This window comes from Macrobrachium rosenbergii, chromosome 55, assembly GCF_040412425.1.
Source record: "Macrobrachium rosenbergii isolate ZJJX-2024 chromosome 55, ASM4041242v1, whole genome shotgun sequence".
NCBI lineage: Eukaryota > Metazoa > Arthropoda > Malacostraca > Decapoda > Palaemonidae > Macrobrachium > Macrobrachium rosenbergii.
In genome coordinates this window covers 86,168,689-86,183,913 of record NC_089795.1, presented here as the reverse complement: position 1 = coordinate 86,183,913, position 15,225 = coordinate 86,168,689, and the positions used below count along the sequence as shown (strand labels likewise).

The 15,225-nt window shown below is 36.5% G+C and overlaps 2 protein-coding genes across 5 annotated transcripts in view; one reads left to right on the top strand and one right to left on the bottom strand.

Annotated features, from left to right (window-relative positions):
• LOC136835585 (uncharacterized) overlaps positions 1-15,225 on the bottom strand; it is a 123,323-nt gene that overhangs the window by 92,969 nt on the left and 15,129 nt on the right. For 3 of the 4 annotated variants that reach the window (XM_067099290.1, XM_067099288.1, XM_067099289.1), the window contains one exon: positions 7,747-7,808. In XM_067099290.1, the coding sequence (XP_066955391.1) occupies positions 7,747-7,808 (62 nt within the window). Of the gene's footprint in view, positions 1-7,746; positions 7,809-12,308; positions 12,749-15,225 lie in introns of those variants that run through there. The other variant, XM_067099291.1, reaches the window with a different exon arrangement.
• LOC136835577 (5-phosphohydroxy-L-lysine phospho-lyase) overlaps positions 1-15,225 on the top strand; it is a 28,475-nt gene that overhangs the window by 1,894 nt on the left and 11,356 nt on the right. The window lies entirely within an intron of this gene.

The following is a 15,225-nucleotide window of genomic DNA, read 5'->3' as shown; positions in this document are numbered from 1 at the left end:
ATACATATAATGTGTGTACGCACTATATATTCATCTCTCTCTCTCTCTCTCTCTCTCTCTCTCTCTCTCTCTCTCTCTCTCTCTCTCTCATTAACTTTACTATAAAGTCTTCTCTTATGACTTCTATTCATATAAATCGTTCCATAAACGTATAAGATGTACAGCCCTCCATCCATATACAAGTATCTCTTCCAAATGCATCCGCAGCAATGCCAATTTTAAAACCTCAGGCGCAAGCAAACGCACAATCGGAATTTAAGTTCAGGCAAAAAACATCAATATCGCATCTACTCAGCAATGCAAAAAAATAAATTAAAAAAAAAATAAAAATAAAAACAGAACACTAGTGACGTCACGCGGTATTCACTCTGATGAAGACAGGAATTCCGGTGAACTTTTGGGAGACACAGCAAGGGGAGGGGACCGGATCGCTCCGGATTCACGTGGATCAAGTTAATAAGTTAATGAGCGGTTCTGTAGAGACGATCCGTCCGTGGATGACTTCGTTCTCAGGCCGGGTTCTTATTGGGGTCATGAATGACAGTATACCTGGTTGCTCGTTGTGGTAATTATGCTTTATTTTATTTATCTATTTATTTATTTATTATTTTTTTTTTTGGTAGGGTCGGGTGGTAAATCTCTAGTGGAGAATTGGGTTAGCTGACTATAATGGAATGTATGCTATAACTAATATATATACACATACATAGCCTATACACTTATATACATAATATATATATATATATATATCTATATATATTATGTATATAAGTGTATATGCATGTGTATATATACTGTATATATATATATATATATATATATATATATATATATATATATATATATATATATATATATATATATATGAGGAAAATTTTTTGTAATCTCGATACAGAATCAATCAGAATCGAGTTCCGGTACTCTATGACTAAACACACGAAATCACAATAAACAAAGTTAAAAAAAAACCATTACACTGACCCATACCGAATAAATACGATAAAAACATTTTTCAATACTGAAGAGCAGAAACCAAACGTCACTAGTACAAAGCAAATCTCAAAAACACTTGCACTCAGCAAGCAATTTCACCCAGCTTATAGACTCAGAATCAAGCAGTGCTCGTCTGTGATGACTCATAATCAAGCAATGCTGGTCAATGTCGACCCAGATTCCGGCAATGCTGGTCAACGAAGACTCAGAATCAAGCAGTGCTAATCAATGTAGACTCAGAATCAAGTAATACTGGTCAATGAAGACTCAGAATCAAGTAATACTGGTCAATGCAGACTCAGAATCAAGAAATGTTCGTCGATGTCGACTCAGAATCAAGTAATGCTAGTCAATTAAGACTGAGAATCAAGCAATACCGGTCAATGCAGACTCAGAATCAAGCAATGCTGGTCGATGTAGACTCAGAATCAAGCAATGCTGGTCAATGTCGACTCAGAATCAAGCAATGCTGGTCAATGCAGACTCAGAATCAAGCAATGCTAGTCAATGCAGACTCAGAATCAAACAATGCTGGTCAGTGATGACTGAGACTCATTTTAAACAAGACTGTGGCAGCGAGAAAAAGAATGAAGACGAATTCAAAACAATCTCTTTCTCAAACTGAAATATGTAGGTTACTTTGTCTCGCTGATCGATCGGGCGTGGAGACCAGCTTTTCTGCCAGTTTGTTTGTTCGAGAGTATTTCACGTAGAAAGCTACTACGAGGATCTGGGGTTCTATGAAAAGGGATCTGATAATCTGATAGAGTAAATAAATAAACAGTCTATATAACTAGTTTCTTTGATACTTGAGTCTCCACGACTGGGGTGATAAACGTTTTACGTCTCTGTCTCAGGTCCTAAATGACAAACTTTTGGGTAAATAAACGTATTGCGTCTCTGTCTCAGGTCCTCAATGACAAACTTTTGGGTAAATAAACGTTTTACGTCTCTGTCTCAGGCCTTAAATGACAAACTTTTGGGTAAATAAAACGTATTGCGTCTTTGTTTCAAGCCTTAAATTACAAACTTTTGGGTAAATAAAACGTATTACACCTTTTGTCTCCGGCCTTAAATTACAAACTTTTGGGTAAATAAACGTATTGCGTCTTTGTCTCATGTCTTAAATGACAAACTTTTGGGTAAATAAAACGTATTGCGTCTTTGTTTCAAGCCTTAAATTACAAACTTTTGGGTAAATAAAACGTATTACACCTTTTGTCTCCGGCCTTAAATTACAAACTTTTGGGTAAATAAACGTATTGCGTCTTTGTCTCATGTCTTAAATGACAAACTTTTGGGTAAATAAACTTATATCGTTTTCTTACTCATTAATTACAAAGCTCAGAGCAAGTACAAGCATTACAAGCATTAAAACTCCGTGGTCCATAAATTACACAGTTTAAACACAGAAGCATTACGTCATTTTCTTAGCCATATAATTACAAGGTTCAGGACAAATAACCGAATTCAGTCGTTTTCGTTGTCATAACTACAAAGCTCAGAATACAATGAAAGTATTACGTCGTCTTCGTGGTAAATAAACGCACCGAGTCGTTCTTTCTGTCTTAAAATGACAAAGTTCACGGTAAATAAAAACAACGTATTACTTCGTATCCCTAATCCCGACCTTGCCAGGTTTGCAAAGAATTGTTGCAATGTGAAGTTTCAATCGTGCTTGAATTATTATATTTAGCGTCGACAAAAAAAAAGTCCTACCTCTTTATAGCATTGTAGAAATTACTGTTCTCAGTCGTTTCAATCGTACTTCAATTACTATATTTAGAGCAGGAATAATGTCTTAACCGTTGATATCATTGTAGAAATGACTAACGCTCAGACGCATGTGTTTTTAGTGATATGTCAAGGCTACAAAGAGTACGATTACAAAGAATGGCAGGACAATTAAGTGCATACTCTCCCCCACCTCCCCTCTCCAATTTTGATCTATGACTTAACCCCTCCCCACAACTCGTGGTCATAGTTCATAAACAAAACATTTAAAACTCCCTTTCCAATCTTTTACAATCCTCCTTTACTCAGCTCCTTTATTCTTCAGTGGTTCTCTTCCATTTGATAAACAAATTTTTTTTTAACTCCAGAGGCCGACGGAACGGGCTACCTATAATAGTACGCTTTTCTAGTCCAGGACGAAAAAAAAAGGATAAAGAATGAAAAGTAAAAGGAGGGATAATATTCCGAAGCTCTGAAGGGAAGAAACTGTCAGGAAACCGCGTAACGTAGTAAAGATGTGGGAAGTGATTTCATGTCGGGTGGTACGGGATTGGTAATATTAATATTATTATCATCCCTTTGCTTTCTCTTACTCCGTTCTCGTGATCAAAGAAATGTCAAATCGTTAAGTTCTCTCTCTCTCTCTCTCTCTCTCTCACTCTCTCACTCTCACTCTCACTCTCTCTCTCTCTCTCTCTCTCTCTCTCTCTCTCTCTCTCTCCTCCGTGAAAAGTGAGGTGCAGAAATTCTAAAGTTCGTGCTGCTAGAGAGAGAGAGAGAGAGAGAGAGAGAGAGAGAGAGAGAGAGAGAGAGAGAGAGAGAGAGAACATTTTTCAACATTTTGACAGATTTTACGGTCGAAAATGAATGAAAATGTTCGGCTGTATATAAAATTCGATATATATACATGTATACATACACTTACACACACACATATATATTGTATATATATATATATATATATATATATATATATATATATATATATATATATATATATATATATATATATATATATATATATATATATATATATATATATATATATATATATATATGTGTGTGTGTGTGTAAGTGTATGTATACATGTATATATATATCATTGCCAACACATGATCATTCGCTTCAACCTATCAGGTGTGTTTAAACAGATTGTAGGTACGTGAGTAAAGCCATAATGTCTTCAAGACCTGGTACAAAGCACATACAGTATGATAAGTGTAAAAAAAGTTTTATTCAATGGTGAAGGGAAAGTTTCCTTTAGTTCATATATATATATATATATATATATATATATATATATATATATATATATATATATATATATTATATATAACTTGATCACTTGCACAACTGTTCTGCGCATTAACACAATTCATAACAGAACAGGACCTCATCTATAAGAACAGGACGATGGGGACAGAAAGTCCTTGAATGCTTGCCATTTTTTTTTAAATAAAAGTCTCCATTAGATACCATCCTCTTTTAATGAGGTCCTGTTATTAATTTTTATATATAATACACACACATATATATATATATGTGTGTGTGTCTGAAGTTTTGTCACTTAGGAACACAACTTTTTTTTTATACAAGGATAAAAAACTTCACTCACTGTCGAATTCACTGTCTTGGAAATAACTTACAGCCAGGGAGGACCACAACTAATAGGTGCATCTGCCCTGACCGGGATTCGAACTTGGGTCCTTTGATTGAGATACCACGATAGGCAGTCGCTATGACCTTCCAGGGATCAAGATATATATATATATACATATATATATATATATATATATATATATATATATATATATATATATATATATATATATATATATATATGTATATATGTGTATATATATATATATATATCTATATATATATATATATATATATATATATATATATCTGCAGTATTGATAAGAAAACAATTAGCCGTTCTCTCTCTCTCTCTCTCTCTCTCTCTCTCTCTCTCTCTCTCTCTCTCTCTCTCTCTCTCTCTCTCTCTCTCTCTCTCTAAAACTTTGGGAGCACCACTTGGATGTTGAACAGGGCTGAGAAAGTTCCATGTGAACTGCACTTTATTTTTACTCTCCGGGCCACAGATACGTAAACAGTAACACTCTATAGCACTTAGCACTTATCTGAGCTACTTGAAACTTACGTACCGTTCTCACGGTAAAAAAAAATTGTCCTTTACTTTTTTTCCTTAAAAGTACATTTCATTTTATCTCAGCACGGTTGCGTTCACATAGCATTTATGTGGGTCATTAATAGCATACTTGGCAACTCTCAGTGACCGCTTTTTGAAAGTACTGGAATCTGTTGACGTTAGGCCGATGTATACATTTGATACATTTAATGTATTAAAATTACTACCTTACATTATTATGTATATCAATGTATCACTGGTGTATGGTGAGCCCTTTCCTTAAAGTTGTGCTGGCATTAAGCTTTACCAAAATAGTCTCATGCTTGCGTTTTATGCAGTTTTTGCAGTCACACGCTCCTGATATAATGACCTACATTCCGAACTCTTGTGCTTCGATCTCTCTCTCTCTCTCTCTCTCTCTCTCTCTCTCTCTCTCTCTCTCTCTCTCTCTCTCTCTCTCTCCAAACAACGAAAAGCCACAGTACCTGATTTGACTTTTTTTTTTTTAAATCATCTGAGCGCGAAAACACAGTACCTGATTTGACTTTTTTTAAAAGTCATCTGAGCGACATAAAAAAAGACCTCTCAGAACTTCCTACCTAAGGATTCACTAGTTCACAAGTCTCTTGTCGCTTTTGAGAATAAGAAGCAAAAGGTCAAGACGTGGGATGAAAAGTTGAGAGGCAATGCGGCTTTAATGATGTTTGTTTTACCCTTCGAAGAATCGAAGAATCTTACGCAAACAAAAGAAGAAAGTCTACGGATGGCGCACACATTTCATGACGCTCGTCTTATGTTTCATGGTTCTAACGTTTTAAAGCAATGATAAATTAAGTAGAAAATATAACACAGAGTAAAATAATCTGTTTATGCAGTTTTGAGATTAAAGCAGGTTACGTGACAAATAAAGTTAAGGTAATTTGCTGATGAAAAACTGCATGAAACGGAGTCTCAGTGATAAGAGCTATCCGATATGATAAGATTATGAGAGATCTGTATTTATATTGTACTGAAGATATCGAGTCCCCCCCCCCCACTCTCCTCTCTCTCTCTCTCTCTCTCTCTCTCTCTCTCTCTCTCTCATGTATCTTAGGGATGAATATTATGTTTATAGGCCTATATGTATATACATATATGCATATATATATATATATATATATATATATATATATATATATATATATATATATATATATATATATATATATATATATATATATATATATATATATATATATATATATGAGAGAGAGAGAGGCTTATTTACAGGTTTGATTACCAGCCATGTTTCTTAGAACAACAATAAAGAGGGATATTGAAATAGAGAGAGAGAGTCGCCTAATAGCGTTGATTGCCAAAGGATATTAAGGATATGAACCGCAGGATAATAAAGGATGGCGCACGAGGAAGGATGTGGCCCATTGACTCGAATTGTGGGATGACGAACTAAAAGACCGAGGGAAGCAATTTCACTTTTGTATCTTGCTGGACTTAATCTCTCTCTCTCTCTCTCTCTCTCTCTCTCTCTCTCTCTCTCTCTCTCTCTCTCTCTCTCTCTCTCTCTCTCTCTCTCTCATTATTTATATACTACTTAATGATTTATTCTTCCAAAATAATATTATCTGTGTGATTCTCATAATTAGCAAACAAAAGTAAGCAAGACTCAATCCAGGGTCATTTGTACACGCAAAAGAATTCGACCCGCGTGAAATAACTTCTTGTAACGCCAGTTAGTCGCATTAATGAATCAATCAAGTGGAACACTTTGAAATGTTGACTATAATCCTCATTAAGCATTTAAAGGCGATAATCGGAAACTCTGGAACCCGTTTAGTAGACTTTCATTTCCCGCAAATTGAACGTCTTTTGAAATTTCAATTATCATATCGCTATACAGTATAAAAAAAAAAAAAAAGGCTGTAAGGATAGTGTTAATTTGAAGGTTATTACGTCTACCTGTTGATATGGAATGGAATACAAAATTTAGGTCGGAGGCCAAGCGCTGGGACCTATATATATGGGGTCATTCAGAGCAGAATGGGGAATTGAGAGTAAAAAGGTTTTAAAGGTGTAACAATTGCTAGGAGAGGGTGGAAAGTAAGAGGAAAGTGAATAAGAACGGAGGTATAGCAATAGGAATTAAAGGGGTTGCAGCTAGGGGCCGAAGGGACGCTGCAAAGAACCTTAAGTAATGCCTACAGTGTACCACACGAGGTGCACTGACGGCACTACCTCCCTACGGATACCTGTTGATGTGTACACATGAAATTGTTCAAAACACAGGTTTCTTTATGATACAGTACTTAGAACAGACATAATGCTTTTTAGTTTTTCATTTCTTAGTGTAACTAAACGATGTTCAACTAAAAGCTGCCTTCATACTGAGCTGACAACAAAATGTTAAAATGGTTAATACGTGTTTTCCTATTATCAATTTTCCGTTAGTATTATTCAAGAGTTTTACAGTATATCCACTTCAGTAAGACCAGTTCGTGCGTCCTCGCTGATTGCACCATGGTCCTCCACGGAAAACCCGGAAATAACCGTTTGGAGCGTTTAACACGAGGGCCGACGGGAAGGGCCACCCCAACACCTAAATCTAGCCAAAGCAAGGCATCCTCACCTAATTACACTGACAAGCAATGCCTGCCTAAGAGGAACACAAAAAACACCTACTTAAATGTCCAAGCCACCTCATAACAACAAAGAAGAAGAATCCAGGCTGACCTACAGCTAGTTTCAGAGTCTAAAGAATGGCTAGCTTAATCTAATAAAGACGTAAATTTAAACGTCTTGTAAGTCCTACAGGAACAGCGGGCTCTTCAAATGCCAGATATAACTGTGTGCAGAGCGGCACCCAAACTCACCTCTGATCTCGGCGTGAGTGGGAACCAACACAGGTTATCCTCTTGAGCCTTAAGTTCCAGTCCTAGAATAGAGATAAAATAAAAATATGAGCACTGAGTAAGAAAAACAATTATAATAATAACGTTGCCATCAACAAGAAAAATGATAGCGATAATACAGTAATATAGCAAGGTAACTCTGAACAAGGACCTTGATAAGTATAGGCCTACTATTCGTCCAGTGGATCCAGTATTCGTAAAGACAATGACGACAATAATGATTAAAGTAAACGCAGGGGACACGATTATTTCAATAATGGCAATATTATGGAAGAAAATAACGAAAGCCAACGTATTTTACGCAGCAGAATATATATTCTAAAATAACGAAGTTAGGACATCCTCTGAAACTGCAACAACTCGAGTAACCAGTTGAAAAATGTAAACAAAAATCAGGTTGCTCTTTTTCGTAAAGTCCTGTGGAATCCTGGACGTAAACCCCCAAACCTACCCCACCGTCCCTTCACCACGCTCCTAAACTACCCTTCAGGTGCTGATTTTGACTTTTTGTTGAGTCTGGAGAAGTTGATTGCAATGAATAATGAATGAGGTTCATTTTGTGCTTATTTAAGGAGTCCTTCGGTGCCTGAGATCTGTTGTTTTTTTTATGAAGTTGGCTCTTCTTGGATTTTGCTAGTAGTGAACAAATTTCACTACGTTTGCAATGCTGCTTTTAAGGTCATATACCTTGGCCATTTTCTTAATCATTTTTAAATGTTTATATATATATATATATATATATATATATATATATATATATATATATATATATATATATATGTGTGTGTGTGTGTGTGTGTGTGTGTGTGTGTGTGTGTGTGTTATATATATAGCCAAATATAACACACTTTATTTCTGGATTATATTGGACCTCGTCCTCAGCTGTATATGGCTACTAGCCAAAAATGCTTTTTTCCCCCGGAATATGAACGTAAACATAAGAGATGCAGAGGAAATGTTTATTCAAGTTCAGCAACTAAAAACAAATAAAATATATATATATATATATATATATATATATATATATATATATATATGTGTGTGTGTGTGTGTGTGTGTGTGTGTGTGTGTGTGTAATCGATGAGCAGATTCCACAGAGGACGTTCACAATGCAGCATTACAGTCCCAAGCATTTAACCAAGTCATAATGAAAGAAAATTCTGCGTGGTAAAGGACGTACCCAAGGTTTGATGTACACACGGTCTAGGTACTATATAGCACCCAGCGTGGGTACCAAGCAAGCTGAGCACCAAGGATATCACGTGGGGTAATCAAGTCTAGCCCTGAGTCCGTTGTTTTCTTTTGGTCTCGTCCCCTCCAAGATGTTTCGTTTTGTGAACTATTGTGTGCATTTTAAAGTCATGACTTTCTGGGGAAGGTGTAGAAGAGCGGATTCAGAGGAGCATGGCTTTCGTCGTTCTCTCTCTCTCTCTCTCAACACACACACGCACATTGCTTTTCCTCAGTACGTATCATTTAGCAGTAAGGGCAATCGTTTTCCCACTAATGGTTATAACAAATATAGAATTGCCATTGATCTGAGCCGAGTGGTAACAGTAATATTGAGAAAGCATAGTATGTACATCTGACAAAATATACAGATATTAAGGTAAATAGCATAAATAACGGACAAACATATAGGCCCATGATCTGCCAAGCACTAAAATCGCTGGGAGGGGGGGAGGTGAACGACGCATTTCCTGTTGACAAACGTCTCATTGTTCTAATAAAAGTATGGGGCTTAGTAGAGTCTACTCAAGTGAAAGTTTTCTAACGTAAAGATATGAGTTTAGAACTGGCATGAAAACGCACGAGTTCAGATATTTACATTGGAAAACTTTTTTACTAAACACAAGCTGCATAATTTTTTACCTGCGCTGCCAAAACCTCGGTTTCTGCTACACGTGGCTGTCAGCGGTCACTTTCCTGGGTTAATCTTAAGGTTAAGCCAACCACCTACTTAACAAGCTACCATTGTGATAGGACAGTACGGAAAGCTAAAGCGGAAACTACAGTAAATGACTGGCCTTAAGCAAAACCATAAATAAGGAATTAGCGTCAAGGGAAATATTGAAATAAGGCGATGTTAAGAGCCTTACAGTCTGTATAGGTCTAGAGAACTAAATAATGTCGGTAATCCGGGCTACAGTTCGTTGCCTTTCCATGGTTTATCCAGTTACCTGGGAATAATCTTTGACAGCTATTCCTGGCCTGGAGACCTACCGCAAATTTAATGACCTGTGTATGCACTAAAATGGTTATATAGCCCCTTTTTTAATTTTAATCTTGGGCGTGGTTTGTAAACCTGAGTCTTCTTGATAATCTTTTCCAGTGAGAGAGAGAGAGAGAGAGAGAGAGAGAGAGAGAGAGAGAGAGAGAGAGAAGAGAGAACGCGTTCACGTGCATGCGCTCTTTGTTATAGTGACTGCATGTTTTTCTTATGGTCGGCAGAGAATGCCGAGTTTGGGAAACAAAACCTGTTTATAAAGAATACAGAGAGTGGGTCTATAATCCAGTATTTCCCCACCCACTTTCCTTCTTATTCTCCCTATCATTCCCATTTTTACCATTCTTTCCTTTTACTCAGTACTTCCTATTACACTATCTATGTCCGTCGTTACGCCTTTTCCTTGTATTTAATCTTCGCTTGTTGCTAATTTTGCCTTTTACGTAAACCTTTCCTGTTACTAAAGTCTTTTACTCAATCTTTTCCTTTGGATCAGTCTATTCCCCTAGCTTAGTTTTGCCTTTTACTCAGCTTTTTTCTTCTTCTTCTTCTCTTCTCTTCAACCTTTTGCTCAGCCTTCTCTGGAAGGTGAACTGATATTCTCTGTCACTGAATCATGTTAACTTTCCCAATCAAACCTTTTTACAAGCGCCTACAACTTTACAAAGTATCGGAACGCCTCGCACCCCTGTCAACTCTTCTTCAGAGTATCAGAACAGTTTTCATCTTGCCTGTCAAGCCTAATCGCAGAACTTGATAAAAGTCACACTTATCCGATAAGAGGTTATTTCCATTTCTCTCATATTCCTCCTAATCTCTTGGCATTTGTTGCTGCTATACGTTTTCCAATAAATTTTGGCGTTTTGGGAAAATGTATTTCGTCATAATATGCAGATCCCATGGGATAAGTAACTCAACAGGTTAAAACATTTTGTCATTGTCTTGGATTTGAAAGGGGCATTATTACATCAAAGCACAGGCTTTCAGTCTCTCACTCGCACAAGCATTCTTATAGCTCAAACCTTTCCGAGGAAAAGATAATGAGTCTAACAGCCTCATTCCTAAAGCTGCAACCTTTTCACGGAAAAAAACATCATTAGTCTAGCAGGCGCATTCCTAAAGCTGCAACCCTTCCAAAAAGGGGGGGGAGGCGTATGACTATTAAAAATGATCAAAATGAATGTGCATATATATATATATATATATATATATAATATATATATATATCCTTAAATCATCAGCATTATAGAAATTTTTGCTGTAATCAATAAACAGTCGTTGACGCAACGCTTGTTATGCAAATAACTTCCAGATTATACCACCAAATTCTGTCTAACATTAGGAACCATCACGGCAAATTCTTTATAAAAAAAAAATACCATTTAACTTCACAATCACAAACTAATGTTCTAATTATCCCTAATGTTAACAAATGAGTAACTGAAGATTTGAAATTTCCCCCCTGCGAACGGTGAAACTATTTGAAGAAAAATAATGACTTTACAACAACTACACAGCAGACGGGTGTACAGAAGTTCCACAAAAAATATACATTTTTAACACGAGTGTAACGAAATATATCACATTACGGAAGTTGTCGTTATTAAAAAATAAAACTGTACGTTCCCCGCAGCATCGTATCCCTGATAAACTATGCAGTTCACGGCACATAAGCCTACAAATCGTGTCACAGGTGTGTATAAGTTACTCAAGCAAATGCATGTTTCCAAGTATGTTAACTCCGAGTGGCTCGCATTGAAGTGCCGATTTTGGCTCCTAACTTTGACACCTGTTTGATGAAACTAACACTTGTTTTTAATCAATTATCCTGACACCTACTTTTTTTTATTTAAAATATTCAGTTTTAGGACGATTTCTAATCAACACCGGAGTAAAACACTATGGGTCCGGTTAATCTGGAATGGCAGTACTTGTCGTAATCAAATTAGTAAATTCTTCAACTATTAGTTTTCATACGAAATTTAATATGCCCTGAGCTAGGCATAAAGCCACAAAGATGTGCTAAATAAGCTGAATAATGTCATCAAAACTGCTTTCATGAGCATTTTCAACACTTGAGGCTAGGAAATGTGTGAATGACGTCATGACACTTAGAAGTTTGACAGCTGATATAGTCTATAGTAGAACCCATGATTCCAGAAATTAAAAAAACTTAATTATGTGTGCCTGTGTGTACAACACACGCAGGTACATACGCTTTATAAAAATAAAAAAATAAACCAGTCTCAAAAATAACAATTTAGGTAATGACTACCAAAACATGTTGTGAACTTACCACTGGCCAAACTTCCATTATATTATTGATAACCAACATCGTACTGTTTACACAAAGCTCTATAAGTTTTGGTCACAGCACTAGCGTGTCTTTCCTTCGGTAAATATAATCATAATTCACTAGCAAATTTTATGACAACACTCCAATATTGATATTCAATCACCCACTGACTTATGGGTAGGGCCTGAGCAAGGACTACTGTTTACATAATACGTAGACCGTCGTTAGTCGCGGTATTTATTTCGGAAAAGCTTTATCTCTCCAACGGCACTTCTCATATCATCCATTCGACTTGTTACTTCGGATTTTCTTTCTTTTTTCAGTTTAAGTTGTGCCATTTACAATTACTGAAGCTTTTTTTTAAGTCTTGTTCTCTAAAAATGGAATTGTCCCCTAACTCATATAATTAACACTATCTGTTAACTATATCACCCCTCCTTCTTTTTTGGGCTTTTTCCCTGCGATCAGTCGTTCCAGTGCTTGAGTTGCAATACAGTTTTTTTTATTATTATATTATTAACTCCATCACCTCTACAACTGCAAGATGCTTCAAGCGTTGATAAATCTCAACTGTCTTTAAGCGATTAATGACTTTAACAACTTCTGTAAACAGAAACAATGATAAGATTTGTGTCCCTCCTTTGAAATTCATTTCCTTCCATACTAATCTGGCAGTTTCGACTTGTTCTAACCATATTATAAAACAGATAAATTGTGTAGCAGGTTTACAAAGGGGCAAAGTATAACCTTCAAACAGAACTGAAAACTGCCTTACTTGTAACACTAGGTTAACAGCTCTCATAAGATGATTTATATACTGTATAAAAGTAGAACACCTCTTTTTGTTACGATTATATATGGACGTATTTTTCCATATTTATCATTACTGAACATTGTACATATGAAGATGAAATGATCAATAGATGGGTTACATATGCCGATAAACGTTACGTAGTCTGTTTATTTATATTTATATCAAGCAGACAAACAATAGCGCATTTTTTACGTATATCAAATCTGCTTTGATCTGACTTCTCGCTTACTGCTCACAACTCTGTCTCATCTCACTGCAGCTCATTTGGCAGGAGTCTCTCTCTTGGTTACTAGACCTATAGCATTGCCAACTAGAGTCTAGCAACAAAAGGTTGAGACTGCTGCCATCTTTTCTTAAACCAGATCAAACTTTTCAGGAAAATGGGTGATAATTTGGTAGATTTTGGCGGAAGTAAGTATCTTTGCCTTGGTCACTAGCTAGCATTGCCAACTATAGTCTAGCTACAAAAGGTTGAATCGAAGATGATCAGCACTGTTGCCATATTTTCTTAAACCCGATCAAACTTTGCAAGAAAAAGGGTTACTAGATAATCTATAGTCTAGCTAGATTTTGGCATATTTTCTTAAACCTGAAAACTGCAAGAAAGAGGGTATAATCCCTCCTGGTTACTAGAGTAGCTAGCATTGCCAACTATAGTCTAGCTACAAAAGGTTGAATCGAAGATGATCAGCACTGTTGCCATATTTTCTTTAACTAACCCGATCAATTTTTACAGGAAAAACGGTGATAATTTGACAGATTTGGCTTCTTCTTTTTTCGAGCGGAGTGCCATTTCCTCGAGTATGGATGATATATATGTGTGTATGTATATATACATTTTATGTATATAAGTACGTACGTAAACATAGATGCATGCATACACATGCATACATTACTTAAAAACGAACAGCTGGACGGTGCTGTCGAATATGTCCATTCTCAAGATTAACAGGAAAGTCTCAACTTTTCGTGGATAGAGTATAGCTATAAAGAAGATATACGCGGTATCTAATTCCCTGCTTTGGTCAAGAAGGGTACAATGAGTTTTGTTTTCTGAAAATGAGCAAATTCTTTTTCCCATGGGCCTACTTGTGATTCCTCACGGACGAGAGATAGAGTTGGGGGGGGGGAGGAGATGCTTACTCATATAGACGATAAAAAAAAAATACTGACAGCACGGCTCCACGTTATTCGAAATGCCACTGACCTGCGAAGGACAAAGAGGTCAGACAGCTCAACGTTATCTGTTATTGAACTGAAGTTTATCTTTCCGTGCTTATGAGATTTAGGCGATGTTAAGTATTTCTGTCGTCAGTTCCTTAGCTTAAAATTGCAGATATTCTCCTTTCAGTTGCATACTTACGTCGGTCCTTAAGCTCACCTTCTGACACGTACAAATAATATATATATATATATATATATATATATATATATATATATATATATATATATATATATATATATATATATATATATCATATACTGTACTTGTGTATCTGAATGTGCCCAATAGGCCTATAGACTACAGAGAGAGAGAGAGAGAGAGAGAGAGAGAGAGAGAGAGAGAGAGAGAGAGAGAGAGAGAGAGAGAGAGAGAGAGAGAGTCCCAGGCAGCAAGCTCGAAAAGAAATGTTTTTCCTGGTGTTGTTTGGCACATAACGCTTAGAATAGCATAACATGCTCGCATGATCTTGCCAAAAACAGTGATGTAAAGGCAATTTTTTTCCCCCGATGCCCATGGCCGACTAACCCCCTCTGCACTTCATAAGCATTTACATACCTGTCCTCTCTCTCTCTCTCTCTCTCTCTCTCTCTCTCTCTCTCTCTCTCTCTCTCTCTCTCTCTCTCTCTAGAGCACAAGAGGCCTGTGTTGGTTAGGACACTCGTTCCACTGGCTAGATGATCCGGATTCAAATCTCACGGAGGGCGTAATGATAATCACACATTGCATGTCTGCTCATCTAAGTGGTGATTTATGTACCTGGTACTTAGATGAGCAGACATGCAATGTGTGTGTGGCTAGCAACCTCACCCCACTCAAGCATACTCTTCTTAAATGAGTGATGAATACTACAGGTTCTGCATTTATGTATATGGAATTGG